Source organism: Manacus candei, unplaced genomic scaffold, assembly GCF_025592945.1.
Source record: "Manacus candei isolate 608988 ecotype Guabito, Panama unplaced genomic scaffold, ASM2559294v1 h1tg000061l, whole genome shotgun sequence".
NCBI classification, from domain to species: Eukaryota; Metazoa; Chordata; class Aves; order Passeriformes; family Pipridae; genus Manacus; species Manacus candei.
In genome coordinates this window covers 6,466,848-6,494,553 of record NW_026138109.1, presented here as the reverse complement: position 1 = coordinate 6,494,553, position 27,706 = coordinate 6,466,848, and the positions used below count along the sequence as shown (strand labels likewise).

General features: G+C 42.7%; 1 protein-coding gene across 6 annotated transcripts in view; it reads left to right on the top strand.

The window, feature by feature from the left end:
- The window catches only part of UNC13B (unc-13 homolog B), a 208,235-nt gene extending 186,732 nt beyond the window's left edge, over nt 1–21,503 (top strand). For 4 of the 6 annotated variants that reach the window (XM_051804592.1, XM_051804591.1, XM_051804586.1 and 1 more), the window contains 7 exons: nt 6,731–6,787; nt 11,269–11,349; nt 11,694–11,841; nt 14,811–14,867; nt 17,319–17,411; nt 18,473–18,632; nt 19,827–21,503. In XM_051804592.1, the coding sequence (XP_051660552.1) occupies nt 6,731–6,787; nt 11,269–11,349; nt 11,694–11,841; nt 14,811–14,867; nt 17,319–17,411; nt 18,473–18,632; nt 19,827–20,112 (882 nt within the window). In that variant the 3' untranslated portion in view covers nt 20,113–21,503. The remainder of the gene's footprint in view (nt 1–6,730; nt 6,788–11,268; nt 11,350–11,693; nt 11,842–14,810; nt 14,868–17,318; nt 17,412–18,472; nt 18,633–19,826) is intronic. The other 2 variants (XM_051804589.1, XM_051804588.1) reach the window with 2 other exon arrangements.
- Nucleotides 21,504–27,706: the final 6,203 nt, after the last annotated feature.

The window sequence follows — 27,706 nt, the reverse complement described above, 5'->3', positions numbered from 1 at the left end:
TGACCTAATGAGTCATCTCTCCAGGTAAATTTGGCTGCTTGAGGTTGGAAAAACATGTCTGTAACCTAGTAAAGAAAGAGAGCAGCTCTCTTTATGGTAGGGTTGCAAGATACAGAGCAAGCTCTAGAAAAAACCCAATTAAAATTCCGCGATCCAAAAGGAGTTTCTATCCAGTGTGTGAACTCTCGTTAATTAGGGATTTGCAATCCTCTAAGGAGAGCTGTGCGTGTCTGTGCTGTGCCATTAGTGTTGTGTTCACGGCATTAGGTCAACACCTGTAAGCACTTTTGCCTAATCATCTATTAGTCGAGTGTCCCTCTGTACAGATGTGGTTAATTCGAGCTTGATTATTAATGAAGGCATCCCCTGTTTTGCTCCCCAGAAGACTTTAACATCAGTATGGCAGGATATCTCTATCTGTGATGTTGGGGAGTTGGAAGTTTGTCCAGATAGTTTTCCTTCCAAGGAAGTCTTTTGTGTAATTGTTCAGCTCTGCAGACTTGCTGGATGAATATGTGTCATGAATGTAGTGGTGCTTTTAACCATAGAAGATTAACTCTTCCCCAATTTTGAGAAATCATAGAAACTGATTAAGTATCAGTCACAGATGCCCGGCTGCTCTGGGGGATGACACTCAGTTGCAGGCATTGTGAAGTTTGGGCTATAACCTCATTATTTACAAATGATCCAGAACTTCTTTTCATCTCTCTGTTAGAGTAAACTTCCAGTCTGTGGCTAATTTATGCAGATTTATGTTTTTTCCCGGTGGTGGGAAGAACAATAATGGTTTTTACTATTCAGCAGTTGCCTCATGTATTTTGAGTGGACTTCTTGGGTTGCAGTGTCTCGGAAAGTGATGCAAACCTGCCTCTTGCACTAGGTGTATCTTGCTCTGAGGGGGAAGGCCTTTGTCTCTGGCCTTGATGACAACTTTAAAACTGTTGAGATGCAATGCACTGTCATACCTACGACCATAAAATTAGCCTAAAGTGTAATTTGCTAAAGACTGCTTTCTCTGAGCTTATATTCAGAGTAATCATTTCTGATTGCCTTTTTAATTTATAAGAAAGAAAAAGAAAATTAATTTAGGAGGATGAAATTTCTTTCTCTTGGTTGAATCGCTTTTAATAAGGAGTCTTTGGGGACAGGTGCTAAAATCATCATGTAAGAGCAGCATTAACATGACCCATTTGGAATGGAATCAGTGAGATCAAGGGCCTCAGACAGAACTAGGGAGGAGCTGCTTGAGCTTTATACTTGCTAGTTTTGGATTTCAAAGGCAGAGTAGGAGAGTGATTCAGTGCTTGTATCATGAAGGAGGCAATAACTGCTATCAGCCAATTCTTCCAACCTGCGGGATGTTGCTGTAAGCCATTTAGACTGCTCTTCACAAACAGTTTCTTATTGCCATCACTTCAGTTTCAAATTGAGAGGCAAATTGAAGTGTATCCTCAGTTGTCTGAGGTTATGCAAAATGCTTATCACTGGATGGTAGCAAGGAGGCTGAACTAGTCCAAACTGGAAAAGAGTTGCAGTTTCAGAAGGAGAGTTGTGAACAATGCAGTGATTCAAATGGCCTTGAGCAGGGAACCTGTAGTGAGGCTAGATGAGCTACAAGGACAAAGAGCTTCTTCCACTGTTCTCTGGGTTGTAGCAATTTATTCTGTCACCACCAGATTTTCATTATTCCCAGCAGTGAAGGCTGGAGGGCAAGGCAAGGCAAAACTCAGGGTTGTCAGCATGGGCAGAAGCAGTAGTTTCTCTTTGCTATTCTACTTCTCTACCAAGCACCTCTTATCTAATTTTGCTTTTTTTTTTTTTTTTTTAAAGCACATCAGACACAAATAGCCTCAGGCACTGCAACACACTTTCCTCCCAGCCCTCAGCAAAAGAAAGCCACAGTGGTGCCTCTCCAGGTTTGAAGGACCACTGATGGGGATTTCCCTCCTTAAACTCCTCTACAGCTCTTAAGAAGTAGGGGATATTAATGACAGAAAAGAATCTCTTTTATGGAGTATTTTCTCTTCTTTCTGTAAAATTGCTGGAGGTGCAGAAGTGGTTTTGATGGTGATCATGGCAAGCATCAGGTGGAAGTTCCCATCACACTGCAGTTTGTCTCACCTGTGACTTGCATGACCTTGGCACTGCACAGTGCTTAAATGCCATTCTCCAGACTGATTGTTCCACTTAAATTAGCTCCTGGAAAATTTTGTGCAGGGGTGGGGTCCAAGGGGGAAAGTGTCAGCTACTGCTTGTGAAGGATCCAGTGGGGACAGGGCAATTTTACAGCCTCCCACTCTAATGAACCTGAGCTGTGGGTCCTTCATGACTTTCAGATGCTTGAGCCTCTCTGAGCATTGGCCACCTCACAAGCATTGGCTTGTGAGATTAGTAACAACATGATCTCCAGTAACTCACCAAGTAATTCACACCTCCCTAATTTCAAGATCAGCTTTTAATTAAACACCTTCCGTCTTGGTTGAGTGGATATCTACTTTGGGAGTCTTTGTTTCAGGGTTCAGTGCACAACACTTGGGGATATTAACAGGTTAGTTACATATTTCTTTCTTACTGCTTGAATGAATGGATGAAACTATACCATGCAATCATTAACTAGTGAGGTCAGCGAAGAGTTGCTTAGTTTACAGCCAGATGACTCCTCTGGAGCCTCTCCTTTATTTATTTCACACAGTACACTGCAGCCATTCACAAGAGGCTCCATTTATGTTTGTTCCTGCTCTGCTTTTTTCTACTTGTCAGACTTCTCCTCACTAAATGAGAACACGGTCCAGGATAAGAACTAAATTTCCTTTAAGCTGAGGACATGTGACTTCCAGACCGTCTGTTCTTTGGGCTCATCTGCCTGAGCCACTTCAGAGCTGTTTTGTGGTGGAAGAGAGTGTGGCTTTAAGAGGTTTTCCGAAACCTTTCTTAACCTGTGTTAGTTTAAATGAATCCTCTCTCTTGTGCTAGCTAGGAGCAGAAGAGTTTAAGGCTGCCTCTGTGATGAGGAGAAAAAGCTTTTGTAGCCTTGAATAAAATTATGGTCTGTGAACTGCACATGTGTCTAGATCTCTGTACTGACAGGTAATTATTTTCCCCTTTTCATCCCCACTTTTAAACCTATTTTGTCAGTGATTAATACACCACAGTGGCAAAAAAAAAAAAAGTCTTTTAATGTATGCAAATGAACATTGCCAGTTATGATAGAGTTTTTTAAATGAACTTAAAATACTGTTAAAAATTATCAGATCTCATTGTTGTTGAATGTAGGAATTGAAAAAATTACGGGAAAGGAATGTACAATAGCAGATGAAACTTCCTTTCACTGGTATATCTCAGAAAAATAAGCCTCACTAATAATATGTTTTACAAAAAAGGATTGGAATCCAAAAGACTTGCAGTAGGCTTTTGTTTCCCAACTTTGTCAACTGAGCAGTAGGACAGTTAAGCTTTGGGGGTTTGAGCTGCTTGGAATATAAATCAGTGCAGTTCTGTTGGCTTCTAACAGTTCGACTTGAGTCAGCTGATGATCCTTCTCTAAATGCTTTCACTGAGGGAGAAAAAAGCATCAGACCATTAACAAGGAATTTAAAATCTCTGTGTTGTGGACTATAGGTGTGTTTCTGTTACTGTAAAGTTTAGGAAAATACAGCTAGTATTATGGGAAGAGCCAAAAAAATCAGCACGAAGGCCTGTCCCCTTTCCAGCTATGTTTGCCACAGAGCTAGGCATGATTCATAATAAGGACTTAATTTTTCCTCATTTCTCTCCTTGTCTTTTTAATCAATTTCACTCTAGGCAGCTTTTCTCAAAACTACCTGATAGTTTAAGTTTATTTGTTTTAATTCCCTGGAATAAGTGCTGCGATGCTGTCTGTAGACCTTTGTGGTATGTTTTTCATTAATAAATAACTTTTTTGAGCAGTATGGCATCTTGTTTACAAGAATGCCATTTGGCAGGGGAAGGAGCTGTCCAGATTTTCATTAGATGTTACCAGCATTGGTGACAAACTCGGCATAACGGTAAAATAACTTCTCCTTGCAGACGCATTGACAGAGATTGTCACTGATTGATGAGGATTTTCTTAGCACACAAGAAATGAGCAGTTATCTGAGCAGCTTTGTTCCATGAAGCGTATCCAGTCACTGAGTATTGCTCAGTGTTACTGGCCTGCCCTCCTTAGAAGCCTGCAGCAGTGAGACTACGTGCCAAGGCTGGTTAATGTTGTTGTTCGAGTGTATCTAAAAAGAAGCATCCAGTGAACGTTGAAAATACTGAATTAAGAAATGTTGATGTGTGTTTTGAGACTACTCAGTTTTTCGGAATTCAGAATATAAAAATGTTGATTTTTTTTTTTTTCCCCCCCTGCTTGGTTAATAGGCTTGAAAACCTTAAATTTTAAGACCCATAAGTCAAAAAAACCCCTATGTGGCCAATTGTACAGAACAGCAGGCACATCTGCTGGTTGAAACCCTGTACTCTGGTGAGTTATTTGGCATGGCCCACAGTGGAATCTGTTGTTCCTGGTGTGTAGTCATGTTCAACCTTGCTTGCTGGAAATACAGAGAAAATACTGCTCTTTTAGATTATAGAGTAGTAGTCTTAAACACTATCCAAGGGATACTGACAGCAAGTCAAGCTCCCAGTTTCAGTTCAGAAGCTTTCCTTTATGAATGTGTTGTCCTTGCCTGCACTTTCCCCTCCACCCCTGCCAAAAGTTGTGAATTTAATCATTTATCAAGAGCTTCTGTTTAGCTACAAAATCAATAACGTTCATTCTGTGACAATTTTTAGTCAACAAACATAAAAGGCTGAGGAACAGTGAGGGTTAGGTGATGGTTACGAGCAGAGCAAATCAAGAGGTGATCTGTAATTTCAGGCCACAGAGTCTTTCAGCTTGAAGAAATTTCCAAAGCCAGAGAAATTAGAGGTTGTGATTAAGTGGGAGAGGGAAAGACTGTTGAGATGAGAAAGGGTAGTAAAGGAGAGGGAAGGAGGGCTGTGGAAAGGAGAATAGGGTTTACTGGAGACCTTTAGCTGGTGGAGCCAACAGTCCTGAGACAGGATGTCCTGTCCCTGGAAACATTCAAGGCCAGATTAGGTGGGACTCTGACCAACCTGATCTAGTTGAAACACATTTTATGTGTTAATATTGATTTTCCAAGTGCCTAAGTGACCAATTGGTACATAGGTATCATGTAGCAAGCGTGATTTTAAACCAGAGGAGGGTAGATTTAGACTAGGTGGTAGATGCTCCATCCCTGAAAGTGTTCAAGGTCAGGTTGAACAGGGCTCGGAGCAGCCTGGTCTGGATGAAGATGTTCCTGCTCATTGTAGAGGAATTGGACTAGATGACCTTTGAAAGTCCCTCCCAACCCAAGCCATTCTGTGATTCATCTCCCAAGTGTTTTCCTGAGCAAAAGACCCTACTGCGAAGTGCATTCTTGGAAGTGTCCATCCCTGGAATCTTACTTCAGGCATTCAGCTGGGACATCCCTGGGCACTTCTCAACTGATACCTGCAGTGACAGGTACTTTAACACCAGTCCCTAGTGACCAAGTACAAGTGAGGACAGCCAGAGATCATCTTTGGGAGGGCATTGCTCCTGACATACTGAAGGTTTTCCTGAGAAGGATAATTGAGGGGAGGTTTAATTAGGGAAACCTGTAGCTTTGTCCTGGTCCTAAAGCCCAAATCTGACTAGCCTGAGAGCTGGAGTGCAAATTCATAGAGAGTTACAGTAAGCTGGGGTTTCATACCAAGTGCAATAATAGACAACAGTGACTTTTCTAAAGAAAAAGACAAAATTAAATGAATGAAAAGGATGAGTGAAGTGGAAGAAAATAAATTATAGCACACTCCATTAAGTATCTTTGGGAGATGATACTGAAGAATTGTCTTGGTTGCTTTTGGCTTTCTCATTAAATTTTGGGCTTCGCTCCCCAGGCAAAGGGAATATTACACAACAGAGAAATGGTGTGTAGGAAAAAAAAAGGAAAAATATCTTAGTTGCAACCATTGCTGGAAAAGTATATAAAAATACATTATATGGGAGTGTAAGTGACTTGAAGCGAGATTTCCTGCCATTGGGATTTATCTTCCCTTTGTGTTTCTCCATTGGTTATACAGCTTCAGTGAGGCACAGTGGGGGAAGAAGAGCCACTGGCCAAGCTCTTGACATTTAAAGGTGATACTGTAGTATTCGCTGGACTTTGGCAATCTCTCACTTGTAAACAGCTCAGGTGCAGTTTTGTTTCTGATCTGAGGTGTGCTTTACCCTCACCCTGATGATTGGGCTCTACCTCTACAGTGAGATTTTCATCAGTTTTGTGATCTTTTGCTTTGGCCAATCTTATGCTGTTTTCATGTGTATTTAGATGTGAAATCTGAAGGAGCACATGGATACGATTCCAGTGCACTGCCTCCACCCTGAGCCTGTGCAATCCATTTGAAGCCACATACTGTATAAATGTGTGGCTGCTGTAAACAAGAGAACCAGTTAGCAAAATATTGTGCTCTGAAATAGGTCCTGATGTGGTATCCATGGAAATGCCAGTTTTTACACTACATAATAAACAGGCAAGGAGTCCAGTTGTTGTGTCTGGCCTTGGGAAGGTTACGTAAAGTTTTAGCTGTGAACTGGCTTGACTTGCTTGGAAAAATATGCAAAGCTTGTTTATAACCTTTTTTCCCCCCTCCTTTCTTTTCTAACTTCTCGCCATCATAGGGCACACAGTTGATTTTCAGTGCTGCTAAGGAACTGGGACACTTGTCAAAGCTGAAGGTATTGTCCTGCATGGCTTCTGTTATTATCCCTGTGTGTAAGCATGGAGGTGTAGTAGTGCATAGCATGTCTTGTGCTTCCAGTGGTTTGTCACTGAATGCAGTTGTAGAGAAATGCTTTTAAATGCATTGAGTGTGCTTTTAAATGCATTCTACTAACATTAGTATAGTGTTTAACAGTTAATTTTATTGTGAGTTTAATCATCAAAGTAGTTTTTCTCTTCTGTAGATACAGTGGTCAGTTTTGGACATCAATTCAAAATGAAAAAAAGTAGATTTCTCAATTATCTGTCCAGTTCCTCTGTATCCCCATATGTAAAAGGGAGTCCCTAATGAGGTATTGGTTGGAAAGACAACTGTGCTAGCTGTGGATGAATTATATGGACTGTTACAAAAATAACTGTTATGGAAGAGAGCCTGTGTCTGTAAATTCCTTCTGCGTGGGCTCTCTTTACAGGCAAGCTGGCATTTAGCATGAAGGCTATGTTGATGTGTTTTGACAGTGCATGACATGACAGTGCATGACATGAGCATTATGAAGTGCACGCCACCTCATCATAAGCAAATCAAGCACTAATTCACTGATCACGACAGGAACGGTATGAGAATAGTGACGCCTTCCAGCATTCATATTGCACTATGCTGTGGTTGGACTTGTGCTACAAGACACATATTGTGCAAGAGGAGGTCTAAATCTGAAGCGTCACAATACACAAACTGTTCTGAAAGGGAGCTGAACATGAACTCTCTCTTGGAGCATGATCAGGGAAATCTTCCCAGACCAAAGGACATTCTCCTAAGTGATTAGGAGTAATTTAAAAATCTGTTTGTCCCTTTCTATAATGTTTTTTTGTCTTGCACACTTAATACAGCTGTTTTCATACACCTATCTATTTCCCTTGCCCGGCAGACACATTTTACATACGCGTTTATGAGCCAGGCCAGTACACAACTCATTTAAGGTGGTGCTTATTCGCAATCTTAGTAAGTGATCTGGACATGCAGGTGTGTCATTACACGTGCACACTTTTCTCCAGCTGCATTTTGAGGCCTTTACATAGCAGTTAACAGTCACATAACATAAACCTTGAAGTGTGGCTCTCTGGGGGAATAGCTGTCACTTGTGCTGAGTGATGTCCTCATGCACTCCCACGGTCAGGCTGTCCTCCCTGGTGATGTGGCTCCTAAGGATTGCATTTCCTTCACTGCTTCCTGCGCTTGCAATGCTGTGTGTCACTTCCGTGGGAAAAATGGGTAGGAAGGAGCTTTGTAGCCAGCCTGGGAGAATGGGAGCTGAACCGCAGCATCCAAATATGACTCCCGTTTCCTGTGAGTATCCCCTACCCCCTTCAAAAACATCAGCAGCATTTGCAGAAGAGAAGCCATCCCTGCCTTCTACATGCCCTCCTGCTGTCTGAGGGGCAGAGCTCCAGATTTGCTCTGTTCCTTCTCCCACGTCACAAGGACGGTCTGTGAGTTCCTGTGGCTTGCTTGCATTCTTGAGCATGGCCACTGACATTCAATGTTGTCTTTTACTTGTTCCATATGTTCTGGAACCGGAATTTCCAAACATATGCAGGGTGCCTTTTGCCAGGAATGAGTTGGAAGCTTTGCTGGTTTCTGTTTGCACTGGTCACATGAAGGCCATCCCTCAGCAGCGGCCTGTCTTCAGTTCAGTTACAGTAAAGCTTAACTTTGTTAACTCTGGGGTGCACTTTTAGAAATGCACATAATCATGCAAATCAGGCAAGCCCTGGGGTGTGTTCAAACCTTTATTTGCATATCCACATATAGAACTGCAGCAGCAGGTACCCAGGATTTTATATGTGGCAAGAGAGTCGTGCTCAAGTGGGAGAGCACTCTACCACCTGAATTTTGGAAACCTTTATGTGAACCAACATTGTGTCCAAAAACTTCCAGAAGAACAGGAGTGTTACGAGAGTGTAGATTGTTTGGGTCTTTGGGAGCATCGTGGATATTACAATTTTTTATCCTTTTGTTTTTGCAGGCACATACAAGCTAACAGGGAAGGCATTAGTAAATGGTTCTTCAGAGCCACTCTGCTCTGCATTTTGCAGTTCCACCAAAATCCTGGGAAAATTATGGGATGGATTTTAAGCTTTATTGGTCTTAAATAGAACAGGGAGAACAGAGCCCTAGTGAATCAGATAACTCAGCTGAAAACTGAGGCTGACAGACCTGACAAGCACAGGCTCTCATCCCAATGACAAATCAATTTCACAGTGTATTTTAAAATGCTCAGAAAGCCAACCATAAACCTGGCACCTAGGTGCCACATATCTGCCTCTCACTTTTTATCAAACTCTTTCTGCTTGGTTTGCTTAATAGCCAGCAGCTGAAGCAGGGAGCAGCGACCTCCCCTTCCTTTTGTTGCCCTCAGGCTAAAAAGCCAGGCTCTGACCACAGAGTTTCTCCTGAGAGTACCTGTGCAGAATACAAGGATGAGTTTGACAAGTTTGTTGGGTTGTTCTGGTTTTTTACTTCTTCTTCTTGAAGCCGCTTTATTATTTGACGTAAATATTTGTGTCTTGCTCCTGGTTGGCAATCTGGGAAGTGCAAGGTAGCACTCTGCACAGTCCTTTATAGGAACAGTGTGGGATTTGCAGAGGGCAGGTATGCAGGGAAATGACAGTCGTGGGCTCCTCTGTGAGTAGGTGCAAGCATTGCCAGTCCAGTCACTGGGTTATTTTTATATAATGTGTTGAAGTAAATGACACTGGGAAATTCAAAGAAAGCAGTGATGTGTTGCTGTGCATTGACAGCATGGGCACCAGGGGAATGACCGCTCAGAACAGGGCTGCATGAGCTCTTCAGGTGTTTAAGAGAAAAATGTTGAGAAAGAGAAACCACCTGGTTTCTGTCACAGTCTGGGCAATCTGGCAGGCAGGCCTAGAAAGTCATTTTAACAGATGCGAAAGTCACTCTGCCTTGGAAACACAGCTACCCTGACTAAATTGCCCTCTCCTACAAATGTAGCTTTGGGCTCTGGCTGATTTTGCACTTTATCTGACTGTCAGAGAGAGAAAAGAATGCTTTACCCTCTGTCTACTGAAGTGTGAAGCCACATCATCTTCAACTGAATTACTCCCAGCTCATGAAGAAGAGGGAGGAGAGGTATTTGCTCCGCTCAGGACAGCTTGTCACAACAGAAGATACTCTGCAGCCTACAGAGTACTCTGCCACTGCACATGGGTCCCTAGACCAGGAGCATCCTGTGGGGGGGAAAGAGGCAAGTGGAGGGATGTCTCCACTACTCAAGGAAGCACAGTGTGAACTTGTCTGAGGTACTGACAACTTGAGAGGCATCTTCTGTGCAGTTTAATGCAGCACTGTGTGAAGCTGCCAGCTAGATGTCTGTGAGAAGCGTGGCAAATGCCTCACGCTGCACCTGAACTGCGGTGATCCTTGTCTCCATCAGGCAGGAGATGGATTCCAGTGGATAATGAATAGGAACAGCACCAGGCAGCATGAAGGATCACCAAGCTGCAAGATAGCCAGCAGGTCTGTCTGTGTGAAATGCGCACATGGTGCCACACACTAGGCATGCTTTACTGAAAGGCAATTTAGCAGATGTGTATCCTGGGAAGTGTCTCTTATTGGAGGCTATGACATGCTTAAAGTAGCATAAATAGCCTTTGCCTGATTTGCCTGCATCTTCTTCACGAATGCTTTAGCACTCAAGCTGCAGTCAGCTGGCCTGACCCTCCAGGTAGAATTTGAGTTTGTGCAAAGCTCTGCTTCCTAAAATATGCTGTCTCCTCCTGAGATGTAGACTAAGCATCAGAGAGAAAGAACTTAATGAAATACCAAAGGATGGCACATCCTCGTTGTCAGCCAGGAGTCCTAACAGGGGTGTGCTCCCACTGCAGGAAAGGGAATTCTTTCTTAAGTGATTTCTGGCTGTTTACTATTAGAGATGGTGGGTCTTAATGGGAACAATGTGTTCTTTTAGCAAACATATTTTCTAGAACATGGTTTTTGTTTTTCTTCCTCCACACCGATGACATGATGAATTAGTGACCTTTGTAGTTGGAAGAACTAAAAAATCCAGAAACAGCATATGACAACTTCGACTTATAGTTACCAGAATTCCTTGATTTAGGTGGTGTTTTGAAAGTTTTGTTGTAGCTGCTCTAGAATGACAGTGGTAGCAGACAGACTTTTGTTTGGGTTTTCTAGAGAGACAAACTGTGATTTTAAATTGTCACTTATCTCTGTCCACTTCCTTTTCTTATTTATGTCTTCTGTGCCTGCAAAAAAAAAGAGAGAAAATGAGGTTATTTTCAAGTTAAACTGTAATAAATGACTCTGAGAGATTCCATTAACTGTTCCTTAAACAGCTGAATTTATGCTGTCACCACATAACTACAGCGTGAATCCAGAAAAAGTGATGATAGTGGATACTCCTGTTCCTTTAGCTTCTGATAGCATGCCTGTGTCAAATATAATGGTTGTTTGCAGGATCATATGGTGAGAGAAGAAACTAGGAGTCTCACTCCAAAGCAGTGTGCTGTTCTGGACCTGGCACTGGATACAATCAAAGTAAGTGATTCCATTTCTGTCTCTGTCATTCCCTTACTCCATCCCCAAATCCTATTTGGGAGGACAGTGCATGTCCCAGTTCAGGAAATGGCAGGAGTCTGTGTAAACTTGAATAGGCTCAGGTAACTGGCACGCTGGGAGTCAGCATACTTATAGTGCTGTGGAAGAGGAAAGCCATGTGCTCATCAGTTGATATCAGTTGTTCTAAGAGCTGGATTTCCAGTACAGAAGCTGTTTTGTGAATTTTTCCAGCTATTTCCTATCTGCACATGCAATAGCACATACATGTTGGATGCTGATTGCAGTTCTTGCTCAGTATTTTTCCTGTTTCTTTTTACTCTTAGCAATATTTCCATGCTGGTGGGAATGGCCTGAAGAAAACCTTCTTGGAGAAGAGTCCAGACCTGCAGTCACTTCGTTATGCTCTCTCTCTTTACACTCAGACCACAGACACTCTCATCAAAACCTTTGTCCAGAGTCAGACAGCTCAGGGTAAGACTCTTTTGTGTTGTTGGCAGAGTTGAATGGAGCTCTCCAGTCTGTTCATAATTTCTCTGTCTTGTACTGCCAGTTTGTAGAGTGCTTTTGGCAGTAACGTTTCTGGAAACGTGACAGTTCAGTTTAAAATGGGAAAGGAAGAAAAGGGGGTTATTTCCCACTCCATGACTACATTTTGGGAGAGCAGAGATGTGTGGAACATAAGGCTTGGGGTGTTTGTGGTCTTTTTTCTCTGCAATCCTTATCAGTCACGTTTCATGAATTAATGTGGGTGGGTGACTTAAGTGAAATTTGAAGTTACTGTACTGAGACTTACACAGTGGTGTGGGGGACCATTTCAGCGAGACACCACTGCAGAAACTAGTCAGTGCCTGTGTCACAGGCCAGCTGCCAGCACAGCCCGTGCAGGCCTGACTAAGGCTGATTGACACCAACGTGATGAGTCATGGAGCTACAGGATATGTGGGAGCTAGATGTTTACAGATCACCACAATAAATTAATAAGCTGCTGGGATGGGTCACCACAGTTTTTGGTGGCTCTCTGGGAAGCCTTATGGCTTCGTGGTACTGTTTCATTGAATTTGAAGGGGTAAACATTTAGTTGTCTCTATCTTTCATTGCTGTCATGTGAACATCTCCAGATTGTTTTACAGAATAATTTGGTCTCTAGTCAAGGACCTTCACCAGCTGACTATGAGTCTCATAATCTCAGTAAGAGGGGACAGATGCTACTAGAGGTTAGGTCAAACCCAAAACTAATGCTTTTGAGCTCTCAGGCTGTTTAAATACAAGCCTTGTCATTAGGCTGCTTCATCTCAGCAGCAAAGTAGAACTCCATGGGGGTGTCCTCCTGCCATCTTTTTGCATTGGATCCTTCTCCTTTAATCCTTCCAAGAGCTGGCAACCACACAGATGGTACTAACTCTGCCAGCATACCATCACACTGAGCCCCAAAATCAAGGGGAAAGCACTCCTTAGTTGAGAGACTTTTCCCATTTGTGCAAATGAGTCTGCTTGCTACTGGCATTCTCTGAGTAGAAAGTACAGAGATTTCATAAGCAGAGCAAGGTTTGTTTCTAAAGTGAAAGGCTGAGTGTAGTTGTGGGGGGCTGAATCATCAGAAGACAAGACTCAGGAGGGACCTGAAACTTACCTGAAAGGAGATTGTAGTGAGGTGGGAGTTGGTTGTGATATGTCTCAAATGAAAGGATAAGGGGAAATGGTCTTAAATTGTCCCAGGGGATGTTCAGATTAGATATTAGAATTTATTTTTTTCATTGAAAGAGTGGTTAGACGTTGGAGCAAGGTGCCCAGGGAGCTAGCAGAATCTCTGGGAAGTGTTCAAGAGGTGTGGATGTGGCACCTGGGGACATGGTTTAAGGGTGATTATGGTGGTGCTGGGTTTACAGTTGGACTAGATGATCTTGAAGGTCTCTTCCAACCGTGACGATTCTGTAATTCTGTGATCCCTGCCTTTAGAAGCATGGTCTAGTCTTGCTTAGGTTGAAACATACTGCATTAAAACATTGAAATTAACTAAAAGTCAGTACCTGCCTCTGAGAGAATGGTCCTGTAGCTGTGTCCCAGCAGAGCAACGATGACATCCAGTGGCCAGACAGGTCAAAGACTTCTACATCCACCAGGGACTCCAGGAACTTGGCTGTTGTCATCAGTTACTCAAAATACTTTTTAACAGGGAACTTGAGTGCACACTTGAACGCTTTCAGTTTTTGCTACCCTATGTAAATGTTTCACGTTACATATCCAAACCATGAATGGAAGCTATTTTTTTATGTGGATACTGTTACATGCTGACCCAAGATACAAGGAAGTGTGCTGCAATGCAATGTCATTCTCCAGTCCATGCTACAGTCAGGAGTGTTTAAAATTAGAGGAAGAAATTGCTCCATTGAAGTCACAAAATGACAAATTCAAAGCTGATATGAGAAGCAGGTTTATGCAATGCATGATTTGACTGTAGAATTTCACTGGGGGCAAATATTTAGCAGAAACGCAAAGATAATAGAACATAATCTCTAAGCAGCAGGAACATAGAAGGTTGCCACAGAAGTGTGTGCCTGGGTATTTATTTATGTATTTTTTTAAGAAGCTTAAAAAGAATGAAGCTCTAGCTTTAGGACATAAGATGCACATGTTACGAGGTCATCAATTATATCTCATAGCTGACTGAGGGCATTTTTTGTGACTCATCTGAGCCACTTTGTAGAACAGGTACTAGGCATGGTAGGCCACTGAGCTGGTCCAAATCAGCATCTTGTATATTAGTGGGCTTGAGAGTTTTGACCCTGTTTGGGGAATAAAAGATTTGAGCTCCTCCACCTAATAGCTATGATGGAATATCTCTGAGAAAGGCATGACTCTCTCCTGGGATTTGGGCTAAAGAAGAATATTACTTGCTTACACTTCTACTTACAGCTGGTAGGTGGGTTTGGAGATCTGCACACACGTTGAAGGGGCAGAAAGGACAGCACCTTATTTACAGCTGTGACTCATGTTTCCCTTTGAACAAGTCGTGTCCCACAAGCCCATGGGAGGACATGGCTTCATGCAGAATTATTTAAATGCTGCTTGCTTCTCTTACTTCACTGTTCAATGGTCGCTTCTTCCAGTTTGTGAGGTACCTACCGCTCTCATTTCCTTACTGAGCAGGCTTCGATAGCACTGTGCTCTTAAATATTTGCTCTGCAGATCTGGATCAGGGCTTGCAGTTTAGTTATGCCAGCACAAATTCTGTTCCTGTTTTAACCCAGACAATCCCTTAATCACGGACAGCCTTGCTCTCCAAAGCCTGGACTGGGGCAGAAGACCTAGGAGGATATTTTGTCTGTTATTTAGAGCTAGAATATTTGTCTTGTGTTTAAGTGACACTGCTGATTGTATTGTAATTCATACTCTTCTCTCTTTATCCTGCTTTCTTCTTGCCTTTTGAATTCATGTCTCAGTGCATGATGGGAAAGGTATAAGGTTTACCGCTAATGAGGACGTTCTTCCTGATAAGGGTATGTTCAAGATTAATGTTGTTACCATAACAACATTACCCAACTGCCTTGCTTTTGAAGTCATCTTGCCCATGCTCAGAAACCTTTTCCAGAGTCCTGTTTCCTGTAGTTCCCTGTAGAAGTGAACTTTCACTGAATGCTTGCATCCCACAGAAGAGCCACAGGTTGTGCGGTTTAGAAGTCTGTACCTTGCCTGAGAGCCTGTCCCCAAGCTTGAGATTTATTAATGGGATATGAACTTTGTCTTGAAAATGGACTGGTTTTTTGAGAGATGCTGCAGACTTGTTCCCCTACCCTTTACCACGGGCTGTGTATTTCAAGTCTTGGACTTGCATGTGTATGGTTTGCTGAGAAGAGCTACTGTAATACATGGAAATGTCTGATTTGCACTCAAGGTTATGCCAAGCTTGAACCACTTGGCTTGGAGGGGGGTAGCTAAAGGTCTGGGTGCTCAGGAGACCCCTAAAAAATTAAGTCTTGTAATGTTTCATTTCTCAATTTATTTTTTGCTGTCCAAAGTCTTTTTATTATCTTAGGTGAAATACATCTGTAACCCATTGCACGAGCTCAGTTCTGCAGTTTCACCTTTCAGTATTGCAATACCAATGAGATTTTCATGTTAAGAATTAAATCTGCAAACGTGTATGCACACAGTTGTACGTGCTCAGCTGGCATTTTTCAAAGTGGATTTTTTTTTTGTTAATTTCAGTTAGTAGAACAAGGTTTTTGTATGAAAAGGAAAGAACGAAGGTAGGAATAAAACAATAATCTAAATTTTGTCATCCTCAAAGGTAATGGGGAAATTCCACTGTCATTCTTCTGAAGCATCAGTGTCTCCTTTATAACCTATTAATTACACTAAAGATCAATAAAATTAAGACCTGAGTGTCTGTTGGCTGATGTTTCTGTGGATTAGGCAGTTACATACTGTTGGTAATCCTGTCTGTTCCCGTGGAAAACACCAACATCTGTAAGTGACAGACCCACACCATCAGATGAATCAGGTCAATAATTAAGCCTGCCAATTTTAAAGCTCTGTGCTTATATACAAAAAAGTGACACTGCCCTTCTAAGTGGGGAGGAAACAGTACATTCAAGATCATGTTTTTTACAGCCTAAAGATTGTTTATTGTACGCAGGTCAAGCATTAGAATCTACCCTAAGGTAATAATTTGAGGTTCTCTTTTGGTTGCTCAGATACTTTTATATTAATATGACTTTCACTGCCTACAGTTCTGTGGCATGTAATTCTCTTCAGAGAATTGCACAGATTACCTCTCAACCTCTTGGATTTTAAATGAGTGGTTTTGCTGCCTGCAGACCATTCTTGTGTAAGTTGATTTGTTAGATCTAATCAAAATGTTTGATTCCTTATCTAGAATTTCAAACAGACCAGTTTTTCACTTAGTAATGTGTCTTAGCCTCAAAACTGCTCATAGGTACTCAATTAGGCTGTAGGTATCTCAATTACAACAGCATTGCTAATTGTCAACCTGAGGTCAGGCAGTTATCAAAGCAAAAGTAAAATCAATCTCACTATCTTATCCAAGACTTCATTTTCATTTGCTAAACAGTCTTATTGTGTAATTACATGACATCTTGATTTTACTACCCAGGAAAATGTCATTTCCACATATTCCATGATAATCATGATTAAAAGTTAAAAAGATGAAAAAATCATAATACAGAAATGATAAGGTTCATGAGATCTTGTCTCTGTTACAACATGCTGTCTTTTCCTCTCTGAAGCTACATCTTGTTTTGTCCCTGACTAATTGATAAAGGGAAACAAGTATGCAAATTGTGAGTACTTCTCTCTCATCATTTTTGATGCACAATAGAGAAGAGGTTCTCATTATCCTCCAAAAGGAAGCAGATAGGCAATCAGGATGACAACTTTTAACTGATGTACAGCATGGAAAAAGGTTCTTGGAGGGTGAGACTGCACTATAGCTCTGTGCAAATCACTAGCATCTATGTTTTTTTTCCCCTAAACTTCCTCTCTTGTGTGATGTCCTCTCCTCCTCTTTTCTTTTTGTTGCTGGGTTTTTTGTCCTCCCTTCTTCCCTGGGCAGACAGGAATGCCGATGCCCACCACTGGAATGCCTGCATGTACACACAATACCTTGGCAGGAACCTCTGAAAAACCCTTGCTCTCTGTGAAGGTCCATTGTTGAGCATTAGGTCTTTTAAATTCTTTTGAAATTCTTACTGTTATTCTCAATAGGATGTGATCTTCACGGTGGAGTGCAAGAAATGTTAGCGTTCATGCGTGTTGGGCATGTGAGCCTGATGATATCTTGCATTAACGTGACATTATTGGTGTTGACTGAAAAGCTGGCTATGGAAGGTGCACTGTGAAAACACTATGTTGTCTTGCTGAGGCCAAGACTGGTGCCAAAAAACAGTAATCCATGTGTGCATGGGGGGGTGTCCATTTTCTTCCAACAGGCTCCGGTGTGGATGATCCTGTGGGTGAAGTGTCCATACAGATTGACCTGTACACGCACCCAGGGACTGGTGAACACAAGGTCACGGTGAAAGGTATGGCAAATCATGTGTTACTGCTCAGGCTCTGTGACTGCATCGAGGCAAATCTCCAGTTGGCAGCCATGATAGTGTTAGCTCATGGGATCTGAGTCCACAATTGTTTTCTCTGTTTCACATCAGGAACATGTAGAGAAACAGCAAATGAGCTTGTCCAGCCAGTGACATGGCAATGTACAGCCCTGTTGTTTATTGGCAACGATATAAGCAGTAAACAAAAATCAGTTGATGGCTCTCACCAGGCGCCACAGTTTAGTCTGTGCTGCAGAGAACGGGTCAGCGTGACAGGGTGATGTTACGAAACTGTTCAGTGTATAGCCAGAGATCACAGAACCAGTAAGAGTTCAGAGGCTCCTCTCCCCCATCCTGAAGGCCACGTTGGTCCCTGAAGAGCCACTCTGAAAATAGCCAAAGTAGTGATTCATCCCAGGCTTCCTCTTCCTCCTTCGTCTCCTTTTCTTGAATACAACATACTTAAATAATTTCCTCTAACAATTTACATGAAGAGTTCTTCAGGCCTCTCTTTTGGCTAAATCTACACTGCAGTGCAAAAGCTGATTTTCAGAGCTATTTCCTCTGCTTCAGTCTGTTCCCTGCAGTGACCTGAGAGAGAAAGAGAATTAAAAATCTAATAATTGTGGATTCTGGAACCACTCAGAGCTCATGTTGTTTGTTTGTCTTACCTGAAGTCTCATTTTCCTTTTCAACAGAGACCTTAATATTGGCCTCCAAAATCCTCCTTTTGTTTTTTTTTATCCCACCCATAAGGTAGATGTAAGCACTGAACTGTCAAGGCAGCCTGCCCAGAGCTGCAGGGATGCCTGTTTTCTTGGGCTAATTTTTTGACAATGCGTATAGCAGAAGCTGTATGTCCCAAACATTAAATTCCCTTCACAGACTTTAAATTAGATCAAAAAAGCATATACATCTTTGTAGTACAAAATATATACACTGCCCATGCGTGTTGTGACATTGCCCCCTGAAGCAAGAAACTGAAAGCAGGGTGGGGCGGAAAGGTGTCCTGAGCAATGGGAACAGATGATAACTCTCTTTTCCAGTTGTGGCAGCCAATGACCTGAAGTGGCAGACGTCTGGCATGTTCCGTCCATTTGTTGAAATCACCATGATTGGGCCCCACCAGAGTGACAAGAAGAGGAAGTTCACAACCAAGTCAAAGAGCAACAACTGGGCTCCAAAATACAATGAAACCTTTCACTTGTAAGTGTGAAAAATAGCCTAGGGATCTGGTGTGGCAAGTGCAGATGCAGAGGGCAGATAGGGGCTTTCAGTGTCCACAAACAGCCTGCTCAGGGCCCAGAAGAGTGTGTGAACCAGTAGCTTGGCCCTGTGCCTTGTTCCTTGGCAGGAAACACTAGATCATGGGAATTTTTGCTGCAGGTGGGATGCTGAGGTCTGTTCTGTACCAGGAGAGTCCTTTAGCTACCTTCTGAAATGCACTGTGTGTCCTATGAACGTATTTTACTCTGTCATTTTAATGAACTTTGTATCTTTTATTGGTAGAGTTGAGGCTAAAAGTTCATTACATGTTTTTCGTTCTCTTAACCTCAATGTGCGTTTTTATCCCTGCTTGACCTGTGGGACATGCTTTCTGAACTTGTTTCCAAGGATACAGCCCTTGGAACTGCTGGTTGCACTGCTAAAATTGCAGTGTTTCTCAATGTCGAGTATTGATCTCTTCTTATTTGGCTTTCTTTCATTATTACAAAGACATATTCCTTCTTTGAAGGCTCAACAAAGGGAGCTGCAGGCTAGTGCTCACTCAGCTGTACATGTAAAAATGAGTGGAGCAGAGCTGACCAGCAAAAGACTGTGAATCTCTGGGGAAGAGGGAATGTTCATATAATTTTTCTATTCTGTGGGAAAAGTCAGGCTTCCTCTAAGTGAAGAGATTTTGTTCCTTTTATTCTTTTAATTTTAGCAACATCAGAAGGGTTGGGGATTTATTTTTATTAGCTTTTGCTTTAATGGAAGGTTTTGAATCTTTAACAAAGACCTCATCTAATTAAAATAGTAATTCTGAAATGAAGCAACCCTTAAGAGAAGCAGAAATGTTTAAAGTCTTCTGAGTTGAAAATCTATTAGCATGGCTTTAATGTTCCATGCTCCTCTCATTTCACAGTTTAATACACACACACACACACACCCCCAAGTTGCAAAGGCAACTTGATAAGGTTGTTGTTGTTTTTTTTTTAAGTAAGCAGGTTGTCTTATCTGCTATAAATCAGCAAAAATGCCCACATGCTATAAGTTTTACTTCTCCCTCCCTGACCAGGGTTTTCTGAAGAAATGAGTTTCTGTGGCTTATCAGAGCACTCTAGTCAGCTGCTGACACCTTTATTCTGCAGAGGAATTTATACACTTTAGAAACTGTAATTTGTGTGTGTTTTTCAGCATCCTGGGGAATGAAGATGGCCCCGATGCCTATGAGCTCCAAGTCTGTGTGAAGGATTACTGCTTCGCTCGGGAGGACCGGGTACTGGGGATAGCAGTGATGCAGCTCAGAGACATAGCAGACAAAGGGAGCTGTGCTTGCTGGTGCCCCCTTGGGCGCAGGATTCACATGGATGAGACTGGACTTACAATCTTGAGGATTCTCTCTCAGAGAACCAATGATGAAGTTGCCAGAGAGTTTGTAAAGTTGAAATCTGAATCCCGCTCCACAGAGGAAGGCACCTGAGCTGAGCTGTGTAATATTCCCTTTTCTCTTCTGCCTTGTGCCAATATGTGCAAGTGTTCAACAATTCTCTTTTATTAATTGCAAAAGGTTTTTTTTCATGTTGTCTTTGTCAGCTCCAATAGCGCACGTGTGCTGTATAGGAAACAAATCCATCAATCTGATGTGAATTATTTATTTTTTAGTAGCTGGGTAAGACACCATAGAGAATGAGACAATCTCTTATTTAAGATGCAAATTCTGCTTTGTGTATATAAATTATTTTATATTGGAGGCTGGAGTTGCTGGGTTTTGTTGATATGCAGCACTGTGATTTTATCCTCTGAAGTTGGCAGGCATTAAAAAGGTTCTACATAATCACACTACGATGCAAACACACAACTGTGTGGAAATTGGGAGGAGATGATTTGGGGGCTTGACAAAGCACAGTTATCTCTCATTGAATTCATGTACTGTGGAGCTGCCTGGGGATCTTCTGTCACAGGTTATGCCAACATGGTATGCAGACACCTCAACATCTGCTTAAAAAGGGAGTGGCAGATCGCTCTGGAGATGCACACCGGATGAATGTATGTCCACGGGTGTGCTGCTCTGAGCATGGGAGACAAGTGCAGAGGGGCCTAAGATCTCATAGCCAAAAGCTGCGAAGGCAACACACCGGGAGCAGGCTGCAGCTGCCCTGCCATTGTAATTAGACAGTGTGTCTCGGAGAATATAAATCCCCACGTGCTGCCGGGAATCTCGCGCCGCCGTGGGGGTGCTGTAAAGCTGCTCAGCTCCGCAAGGCACGCTCCGGCTACCGTGACCAACGCGGTAAGGGAGGGATCAGCGTTAGAGTCGTAGAGTTAGAGCCGTGACAAATTACATGGCTGCTATGTACTTTTTTTTCCACTTCAATATTCTTTTGTTAGTTTTTGACAGAGGATTGGATAATTTCATACTTGCAGGCTTTCTGTAGCATTTTGTTACCCTGGAGTAGCTAAGACCATTCCTCACTATGAACCCAGAAACGATGGCTTGCCTGGGAGAGAGGAAGAAGCCTCCCCTCTGCAAGCCCTCAGTCTGGAGTGCTGGTCAAGGGGCAGCACGTTTGTTTGGTTCTGATCTTGAAGATGCTGTGATTGATCCATGCTGATTGTTATTAATCTTACGATACCATTGATGATACCATTGAAATATTTTTGCACTGTCTTAAAGAAGCATCCTGCTTTTGTTTTCTTGCAAAACAAAACACTGTCCTGAGCGAAGTAATTGCAGGGAGGTCAGAATTTCTGACTGAATATTCGTAAGCTGGAAGGTCTGGAGTGGTGATTGCACCTGAGGTATGTTTGTTGGAGGGTTTTTATTGGGGATATTTTTGCTTTTCCAGCTGCCCTTGTGCTCTGGAAAGTGCAGCTGGAACAAGCCAGTCCTTGCCCATAAAGTACTGTAATACTGTCAATAAATTCAAGGACTGCAATTGAATGATTTTTTTTTTTCCTTTCTATTTTCTCTGATACTTGTACAGCTGTATGATGTGACTCCTGTATTTCATAGGCCTGCTGGTAGAGTTCTGAGACAGCACATCTGCTTTGTTCTTGTCCATGGTGTGTTATACTAATGCTCTTCAAAACTCCATGCTATTTGTCATGATTTTGAATCATTGTACGTGCCATTGTTATGAGAACTGTTAGTATGGTCTTTAATAAACTCTTTTAGCAGCATTTGGAGTCATCTGTGGAAATATAACTGTAATTGGGTTTGCTAAACCATGTACGGAAGAATCACAACAGCATCTTTGTAAATCTGGTTTAGCACATAGATTTTTTTGGTGCTGTAGATACCCAGCAAATTCCCCCCTCCTCCATGGTGCCTCTATCTAGGACATCTTTCCCCGAAGTCCATGATTTCTGATAACACACTAAGACATCACAGAAAAGCATAGAGAATAGCTTAGTTCCTTTTTTTTTCTCCTGTCTGGCCTTTAAGTCACATTCCTTTGTACTAGCATAGTCTCATGAAGGTGCTGAGTGGAAAGACTCAGACAGGCAGTCGGATATTTTACAGATAAAATAGGAAGAAAAATAATTATGTAACAAACTTGATTCATAACTTTCAGCTTCATATGATCATTAATACTTTGTAGATTGTATTGACAAGAGATGAAAGAATAAGCCTTCTTGATGTCAGGTAAACTACTCCCTCTCCTCAGTTTTTGGGGATTCTGCCAATTTCCAGCAGACAAGGTCAAATAAATCAGAAACTCATATTTCATGATAATATGGCTCTCCGAATTTCTGTGATCTGAGATGCCATTTTTTCCTTTGGTAACACATGCTCAGCAACAGAGTCCCTTAGGAGGCAGTCCTGGAGGACAAAGGAATCCAAGGAGGCTGGATATTCTTCAAGAAGTAAATCTTAAAGGCACAGGAGCAGGGCATCACCATGGGCCAAAAGATGAGCCGATGGGGAAGAAGACCGGTGTGGCTGAACAGAGAGCTTTGTCTGGAACTTGGGAAAGAAAGGAGAGTTTATGACCTGTGGAAGAAGCAGCAACTTGGGAGGACTACAAGGATGTTGTGGGATTATGCAGGGAGAACACTGAAAGGACCAAAGCCCAACTAGAACTTAACATGCCTACTGCCATAAAAGACAACAAAAACTGTTTCTATAAATACCTCAGCAACAAAATGAGGGCTAAGGACAATCTCCATCCTTTGTTGGATATGGTGGGAAGAATAGTGACAGAGGAGGAGGAAAAGGCTGAAGTACTTAATGCCACCTTTGCCTCAGTCTGTAATAGCAAGACCAGTTGTTCTTGGAGTACCCAGGCCTGTGAGCTGGACAACAGGGACAGGGTGCAGAATGAAGCCCCCATGATCCAAGGGGAAATGGTCAGTGATCTGCTACACCACTTAGAGAACCACAGGTTTATGGGGCCAGGTGGGATCCACCCAAGGGCACTGAGGGAGTGGTGGAAGTGCTCAACAAGCCACTTTCCATCATTTATCATTTCCCCTGGCCCACCAGGGAGGTCCCAGCTGATTGGAGGTTGGCAAACATGATGCCCATCTACAAGTAGGGCTGGAAGAAGGATCCAGGGAACTCCAGGGCTGGCAGCCTGAGCTCAATGCCATGGAAAGTCATGGAGTAGAGCATATTGAGTGCCATCACGCAGCATGCCATCGCTCAGGCCCAGGCAGCAGGGCTTTATGAAAGGCAGGTCCTGCTTGACTGACCTGATCTCCTTCTGTGACAAGGTGACCTGCTTGGCGGATGAGGGAAAGGCCATGGTGGTTGTCTACCTCGACTTCAGCAAAGCCTTTTACACTGTCTACCACAGCATCCTCCTGGAGGAACTGGCTTCCCATAGCTTGGGCGGGTGCACTGTTCGCTGGGTAAAAACTGGCTGGATGGCCAGGCCCAGAAAGTAATGGTGAATGGTACTATATCCAACTGGCAGCTGGTCATTAGTGGATCCTCTGGGGATCAGTACTGGGCCCAGTCCTTTTTAATGTCTTTACCGATGATCTGGACCAGGGGATCAAGTGCACCCTCAGTCAGTTCACAGATGACACCAAGGTAGGTGAGAAGGTAGGAAGGCTTTGAAGAGGTGTCTGGACAAGCTGGATCGATGGGCTGAGGCCCATTGTGTGAGGTTCAGCAGGGCCAAGTGCCAGGTCCTGCACTTGGGTCACAACAAACCCCTGCAGTGCTCCAGGCCTAAGATCCAACTTAGATGATTCTATAGTTCTACAGTTCAATGCCAGTAACTCAGCTAATTTGAATGCAGCTCAAAGTCCTGGTTTCATCATGGGGAAGTTGCTGAATTTGATGGCATATCCTATGTGATGTGTTGTTTAAAGCATGACTTTTAAGCCCCACTTCAGTATCAAGTCAGATGGTTCACAGGTTTCTAACTCACTGGTATCCTGCTTGTCATTGCTCAGCAGGTGCTGCAGTGGAGAAAAAACAATAAAGAGCAGATCAAAGGAAAAGTGCTGTCTGTAACCATGGGGAAGAGGCCTGGGCAGGGCAAGAGGTGTGGCTGTTACAACAGAGCCAGGAACTCCCAAAGGTATCCACCAGTCTAGCGCTTCTCCTGCCATCCAGGTTTGTGAACTGTTTAGTCACAGAATCAGTTTCCAGAAGCATTGCTTTTTAACCTGTTCATTCAAACCTATCTGCACATCTTGCTTCATTTCTTGAGTTTACAGTAATTGTGATGCCTCAAAATTTTCTTTTCTGCCTGGAAAATCTTTCAGATCCAAGAAAATCTTTCAGATCTGCTTGTACCTATGGCAACACTACTGTGGTGTGCACATGGCTGTCTTCACTCTGTCTGAACCCTCCTCAAAATGACACCTGGATATAGGATACACACTGTAGGTATCAAATATATATATTAAAAATAAATTAATAAATAGGATACTTATTTTATAAATATCTATATGCTGGTGTACCTGGGGTGGAAATGGCTATCCTGAGTTGGAAAAGACTGTTCCAAGAACATTGTGGCAAAGATGACAAGGAACAGGGAGTGGTAAGTTGCCTGTTCCTCCATCCAGGAGTCACCTGCGGAATGCAGTGACATTAATTTATGTCAGGACAAGAGGGAAGTGAGAGATGAGCTGGATGCTGAAGGCAGGCAGGTGAATTCTGTTGATGACCTATCTGACTGTTCTTGCCCAAATCTTGCCTCCAAGAGTGGTTACAAGCAGCTGTCCAGAGAAGAGCAAGAACAAGGTAAACTAATGATGCTTCCTTCTGGTGCTCTTTATGGTGCTGGTAATTTTTAACTTGGGAGATGTTCCTGACTCCACTATTTCTCTTTAATAAATTTTAAACTATCATTTTCCTATCCCGCTCTGAGCCCCTGAGAAGCAGCTCCATGGATTTACAAGTTCTTGAATAAAACCTGTCTTATTTTGAACCTGGTTTCAACTAATTAATTTGGTGCCCTCCATTCTTTTTTTCCACAAAAATGCTAAAGTGCTGATCTTAGCCACTCAGTCCTGGGCAATGAAGATATTGTAGACCTCTATCATATCTCACCCTAGTCACTGCTCTTGGGGTGACAGTGTTCCCTTTTATTCAATTTCCCCAGACCTTTGATAATCTTTGCCCTTCTTTGAACCTTTCCCCTTAAAGTGGATCATTTCTGAGCTGTGAGAACCAGGAATGTGAGGACCAAAATAGCATCCAGCATGCAAAATGTAGACCAGCTTCCAGGAGGAAGCCTTCTGAGGATAAGTTTGCTCCTAATCTCAAAGAAGTCTTCCAGGCTGCCAGCAGAATATTCCACCAGATCTTTCAGTTGACATGGAGACCTTTTTGTAGAATCCCAAAAGGGGAAATTCAAGAGGTTGCTGCAACTCAGGAAGTCAAACTGAGAAAGAAAGAAGTCACACTTATGAGATTTGGTGGATGGTTGAGACCTTTTGACAATCCTTTTATTTTTAGACTTTGTTTTAAAATATTAGATAATTTTATAACAATAGCGAGAAGGAAATCAAGCCTGGCTTTTGGACTTCAGAAAATTTTTGACCTTTGGGAAATCACCTTCTAAAAGCTGTAGCCAACTCGGTTCTGTGACACCATCAGAAATTTGCTGGAGGAGTGAGATAGCCAAGACTCAAAGGGATGATGTGTTCTTGTGAGCATGTGATGGGGATGAAAGGTCCTTATGGGAAAGGATGTTGTGTTTCTGGGAGTGTGATGGGCAAGAGCAGAGACCCAAGGGCAGGAGTGGGAAGGGTGGTTTATCAGCCTTTCCTGGAAGAGATTAGCAAGTTGGTGGATCGAGACAAGAAGACTAGGAGGAGAAATGGGAGGGTCTGGGGAGTGACTAGCACAGACTGAGAAAGCAGACAGCACTTCAAGCATGGGATTCAGTTTCCCTTTTTCTGGGTAGCAGCAGGGAGGGAGTAGGCAGTGTGATGGCAGTGAAGGAGGTCAGGCTGCTTGTGGGATTTCCTCCAGACATGTCATCTTCCTCCTTTTCTGCTCTTATGCTCTCATTTCCTCCCTTCTAGAGAAAAATCTGGACATGGGCCTGTGAACATTTGCAATAGGCTAATGAGGCTGGCAGTATCCCCTAATGCTTGGTGGAACGTACACTGTAGGTCTGAGCTCTCTCTGGGGTTTGTGGAATGTAAGCCTCCAGACTCTTCTTTTAAACCAGGAGTGTAGATGCTGGAGGAAGTATTTCAGGATGCTGGTTCTCTGATATTTTATCTTCTCAGTTGCTGCCTGTGATTTATAGCCAACTTAGAAATAATTATTTTTTCAACAGTTTTGTTTATGATGGTAAAGTCTCCTGCTGAGTGGGTAACACTGCCATCTCCACTAAACTTTATTCTGCTACATCAGACAAGAGATGGGTTTTTGCTCTTAAGTAGTGCTCTGCATTTCCAGTCATGTGTACATAACTTCTTTGTGTTTCTCTAATATACAGCCTTTCTAGTATCACTTTCCCTTGGCTTTAAGAAGCACTGCTCATTATCAGTCCCTGTCTTTGTGGGCTTTTCATATTTCTCAGCCCATTTCTATTGTGTTACCTCACAGTACTTTCTCCAGCCCCAGTCTCTTCCAGTTCACCAGGAGTTCCCATCTGACATCGTATGCAATGGGTATTTTTTTGAGTCCACTTAGATTCAAGCTGCCAGATTCGTACCTAGAAACTAAGTTTGCCCACCCACAGTCTGTGGTTAGATTCCACTGGTTCACAAAAGACACTGAATGTCTCTTATTATCATGCATTTAGTCCTGCAAGTGGCCACTGCTCTCCATGTAATCTCAGAAGCAATGGAGCCACCTTACAAAAATGTACACCTTGAGCAGGTTAGAGCTGGGAAAGCCTTGATCAGAGCCAGGGTCAAGTTACTCCTGCACGTTCTAGCCCTGCTATATTCACATTGCATCTTGTCTCTCTACCCTTCCTTTTACTCTTCTTCAAGACTCCTTCTAAAGCCTTGAATGTTGTTCAGGTCAGCCACAAAAGTCTGAAGTGACTTGGAGTTGGCATATATTTTGGATGTTATTCTCCAGTCACATCACCTCCACCTTCACAGGTGAATAGATGCTCTCTGCCAAGCCTTCAGTTCCACATGTTGGTGTTACCAGAAGTGTGGTGTGGAACTGATCCTTTCCCAGGGATCAGAGGAGTTTGAGGCCTCTGAACTTCTAGTGACCATAGCTCAGCATATTCTGTTTCCTTGTTTTCTGTTTCAGGCAGTTTCTTTTTCTATGGGTGGTCCCTCTGAGGTCGAGTTCTTCTTTTGTGAGATTTTTTCCATCTATCTGTCCTTTACTACCTTCTTCCTGACAAACAGCATATGACAGAAGGAACCCCAGGCTGCCCCTCAGTCACCCATGGCCACAAAATAGGCTTTAGACAATATATAAACTATAAGTAACTATTCACTGGACAATAGTGCTTTTATAAGTTGCTCTTTCTAGTATTTTTGCTGCTTATTGGAACTAAACCCAGAATAACACCTCCTTTTATCATCTCTGTGACTCTGTGCTGACAAAACCTGTCAGCTGTCACATCTGGAAGTACCGTTATTCACAGAAGCTATTCACCAATTGCTGAGATGCTTTTTTTCCTGTAATG